Source organism: Pinus tabuliformis, chromosome 9 (genome assembly GCF_031772625.1).
Source record: "Pinus tabuliformis cultivar Carrire ecotype Pingquan chromosome 9, CPIR1, whole genome shotgun sequence".
In the NCBI taxonomy this organism is placed as follows: Eukaryota; Viridiplantae; Streptophyta; class Pinopsida; order Pinales; family Pinaceae; genus Pinus; species Pinus tabuliformis.
The window spans coordinates 1,992,220,801-1,992,225,320 of record NC_142307.1 but is presented as its reverse complement, the minus strand read 5'-3'; the positions used below and the strand labels follow the sequence as shown (position 1 = coordinate 1,992,225,320).

At 45.5% G+C, this 4,520-nt stretch overlaps 1 protein-coding gene across 1 annotated transcript; it reads left to right on the top strand.

The window, feature by feature from the left end:
- Window positions 1-1,856: 1,856 nt before the first annotated feature.
- Window positions 1,857-4,292, top strand: LOC149157015 (uncharacterized). Its single transcript, XM_089444942.1, has one exon. It carries the CDS (start codon window positions 1,857-1,859, stop codon window positions 4,290-4,292), a length of 2,436 nt encoding a protein of 811 aa, XP_089301068.1.
- Window positions 4,293-4,520: the final 228 nt, after the last annotated feature.

Here is a 4,520-nt window from a genome sequence, read left to right as displayed (position 1 = left end):
ATGATCATTTTATCCTACAACAGCAGGGGTTTAGCTAGTCTACCCAAAAAGCTAGCTCTGAAGGAACTGGTCAGGACCAACAAACCTGACATTATTCTGATTCAAGAAACGCTAGGGAAGGGGGAAGAAGTTACAGGATGGCTCATCAAGCTCTTTCCGGGTTGGACCTTCCACGCTATTGATGCAAATGGTCATTCAGGAGGAGTGGCTCTGGGTTTCAACGCAAAGGTCCTTCGGGAGATCTCCTCTTGGGGATCGGAAAATGTTTTGGCAGTGGAACTTTATTCCAATGAACTCTGCATCCCTTTTCATATTCTAAATGTTTATGGTCCAGTCTTGGATCGGGAGAACTTCTGGAACGCTTTCTTTGCAAAGTCTTTTCTGTCGCACCCAAATCTTATAGTTGGGGGAGATTTTAATTTTTCTTTGGGGATGTCAGAATCGTGGGGGGTCAGAGCCAGGGCTGATCCCCTCACTGATTTTTTTCAAAATAAACTGGCCTCTTCGCACATGGTGGATGTCCCTCTACTCAAGATGCGCCCGTCATGGAGGAATCGTAGAATTGCAGAAGAATGGGTGGGAAAGAAACTAGATCGATTTCTGCTTGGTGAATCGATGGCAGAAAATTTACAGGCTTATAGACATTGGGTTGGGGAAGGCGGTCTATCGGATCATTTCCCAGTCTTTCTGGAAGTGAAAGGGGCTTTCACCAAACCGAGCACCCCTTTCAAATTTAATGCCTCTTGGCTTTTGGATGCAACTTATATCAGTTTATTCCACAACACTTGGAAGAAAGATGCATTCAGTGAAGATGAGAGCCGCAGTCAAAATCTTATGGATAATCTAAAAAGGATGAAGGCCGCCTCTAAACAATGGGCCCTTCAAAAGAAACTGAAGGATGAAGCAATGCTGGAAACTGTCAATTCTGAGATTGCGCTCTTGGAAGATCCAGGTGGAAATGGTTATGGAACAGCTGAAGCTCGGGATAGATTACAAGAGTTGGAGAGAGAAAGGAGGAGGATCCTTCATCAAAAAGAGGAAAGCTGGCGTTTAAAAAGTAGAGCGATCTGGTTGCAGGCGGGGGACGACAACACCAAGTTTTTTCAGAATTATGCAAGAGGGAGGAAAAACTCCAATACTATCTGGGAAATGAAGAAAGACAATGGTGAACAGGCGCGCTCTTTCGAAGATCTGGCCTCCTTAGGGGTAGATTTCTTTAAGAATTTGTACAAAGCGACAGAGGAAATTTCTATTGCAGAGGTTATAAGAGTTGCGCAGTTCTTCCCAAGGTTCATAGAGGAGGAAGGAAACGATTCTATAATGGTGCCTGTTACAAAGGAGGAGGTTGAAGACATTCTCAAGTCAATGCAAAAGGACAAAAGTCCAGGCCCGGATGGCTGGACCGTCGAATTTTTCCAACACTTTTTTGAATTCATTGGAGACGAGCTAGTGGCAGTTGTTGAAGATTCCAGGCGTACAGGTACAATTCCAAATCCTTTCAATGCCACTTTTCTGGCCCTTATTCCCAAATCGGATCTTCCGGTTTCTTATGATGAATTCAGGCCTATATCATTGTGCACCTGCGTTTATAAAATTATTGCAAAAGTTATCGCCTCTAGGCTTAAACCAGTCCTCTCTAGAAATATTTCTCCAGAGCAGTTTGGATTCCTAGACGGCAGACAAATTCATGAAGCCGTCGGAGTTGCGCAAGAAACTCTTCATAGTCTAAAAATTGGGAAAAAAAAGGGGTCGTGGTGAAAATCGATCTGTCAAAGGCTTATGACAGGATCAGCTGGCTGTATCTCAGGCTTCTGCTAACTCATCTGGGTTTTAGGTATGATTTTGTGAGATGGGTGATGAGTTGTGTTTCCTCTTCTTCCATAGCCGTGCTGATCAACGGAGCGGCCTCTAGTTTTTTTAGTCCCGAGCGTGGCCTACGTCAAGGCTGTCCGCTCTCTCCACTTCTGTTTTTGCTGGCAGCAGACGGCATCAGCCTTATGATTCAGGATGCTAAAAGACAAGGGACTCTCAAAGGCATTGAAGTGGCGGTAAACATGTGGGTCACCCACCTCCTTTTCGTGGATGATATTCTCCTGTTCAGCAACGGAAGTCTAGAGGACTGCAGGACGCTAAAGAAGCTTTTGGACCTTTTCCTGAAGGCTACAGGTCTATGCATTAATGAGAGAAAATCCACTCTCACCTGTGCTGGTATGCCCAGAGAGCTTGTTCGCAGAGTGGAGCTGGTTCTAAATTTCGAAGTCAAATCGATGGAGGATGCCTTTAAATATTTGGGGTTCTATTTGAAGCCTGACAATTACAGGATAAAAGACTGGAAATGGATACTTGTAAAAATTGAATCCAAGCTGAAACACTGGAGTTTCAAGTGGTTGTCCAGGGCAGGAAGGCTAGTGTTAATCAAATCTGTTCTGATGGCAATCCCAGTGTATTGGGCTAGTCTGACTTGGGTTCCCAAAGGAATCTTATCCTCAATCGACAAACTATGCAGCAGATTCCTGTGGGCGGGGTCCAAGACGGAGAAAGTTACCCCTTGGATTGCTTGGGATAAAGTGGCTCGCCCCAAAGAGTGGGGAGGTTGGGGCATAAAAAATCTTGAATGCTTCTCCAAATCTCTTGCAGCAAAGCTTAGCTGGAGGCTCATTTCTTCGGAGAATCTGTGGACTTCTGTTTCTAAAAGAAAATATATTGATCCGCTAACAACTCTAGATTGGATCAGATTGCCACAAAAGACTTGCAAAAACTCCTCGGTGGTCTGGAAAGCTGTGGTCGCCTCTGTCACAATTATAGAGAAGGGTTTGGCTTGGAGTGTGGGGGATGGAACTCAGGTCAGGCTGGGTAGAGATCCTTGGATAGGTTGTACTGAGATTTTCTCCCTTTCTCAGGGCTTGGTTTCAGCTTTAAAAGACAGAGGGCTATACACTCTAAATCAGGTCGCTGATCCTCGGGCTTCATCCATTTGGAGTCAAGGATGGATTCAGGGAAGAGATTTACATTTGGAGGAAGAATGGCAGGAGGAATGGGATCAGTTCAGAAGGGACCTCCTCAATTCCTCAGTCAGGCTCTCTGACTCCCCGGATGAACTCAGATGGGTCTTTGCCCAGAATGGGCTATATTCCCCAAAGATGGGCTACAAATGGATGATGTCTCAAAAAGGATGGGAGATTCCGGATTGGTGGTTTAAACCGCTCTGGAAACTAAAAGGGCCAGCCAAATCGAGATTGTTCTTCTGGTGTGTTTTGCTCCAGAAAGTCCCTACGTGGGATTTTCTCCAAAAAAGAGGTAGGATTGGTCTTGGATGGTGCCCGCTCTGTAAAGATAGTGTAGAGTCTGCTCAGCACCTTTTCCTTTTCTGCCCTTTTAACTCCAGCCTTTGGGCCGAAACGTTAAGGCTTCTAAAAATTCCTTTCAGATGGGAAGGGCAGGGGCTCTTGGAAGCTTGGCAGAAGTGGTGGAATGAAGCCACAAACAACAGAGAGAGATCAATTCCTCTGATCGTTACCTGGGGGACCTGGCTTGCAAGGAATCAAGCTATTTTCAAGGACTCTGTTTTCCCGATTGGTCGCCTTGCCGTTGAAGGAGCTGCTATTTTCGAAAGTATCCCTGTTCCTCTGGACCCTCCTCCCACCAGAGTTGTACGCCAAGAAATTATTAGATATTCAATGCCGTGGGCTTATTTTGACGGTGCCTCAGATATTAATGGACGCTGTGGGGCTGGGTTGATCATTCATTTATCAGAGGTTAAGGTTGTAAAAGCTTCTGTCGGTCTTGGACAGGGCTCCAATAACTTTGCCGAATTGAAAGCTCTGCACTCCCTTCTCTGTTGGCTTATTCTTAGGAATGTGAGAGACGTCCAGATCTTTGGGGATTCAATGAACGCTGTAAAATGGTTTAACGGGTCTCATCAATGCAGGAACTTCACCTTGCTCCCTCTGCTTAGAGAAGTCCTTCGCCTAAAAGGTCGTTTCTCGGAGATCTCTCTTAGTCATATCTATCGGGAAAGAAATTTCGAAGCTGACCGGCTTTCAAAAGAGGGGGTTGATCATGATTCGGGGTCTTGGTCTGTTCTGGAGGAAGAAAATGGGCTGGTTGTGTTCATGTACATATTTTTCCTTCTGTATATACTTCTTCTTTTTTACAGTTTTCGCCAGGGCCCCTGGGCTGTTTTCCTTCTCTATAGGAAGTCTGGGCCGTGTTGTACCCTCTTTGTTTTTCGATCTACATCGGGGGCGCTGAATGCTGTTCTCTTTTTCTGGTCTCTCGGCCACATCGTGTAACTCTCCTCTCTGTGCGATTCATTTCCCGGAGGTTTGGTCCCTCAGTTGGAGGCGTGTTGTGCCTCTTAATGGGCAGCTGTAACTGGAGCTCATCCGCTCTTCAGGGTTGTTTTACCTTCCAGGCGCGACTTCTTTTCTCCCTTCTTGGCGAAATTCAAGTCGTTATGTAATGCTTTGCATTTACTTTGTAACATTCTATTTATAATAGAAAGTTCGGCTTTTTTTCTG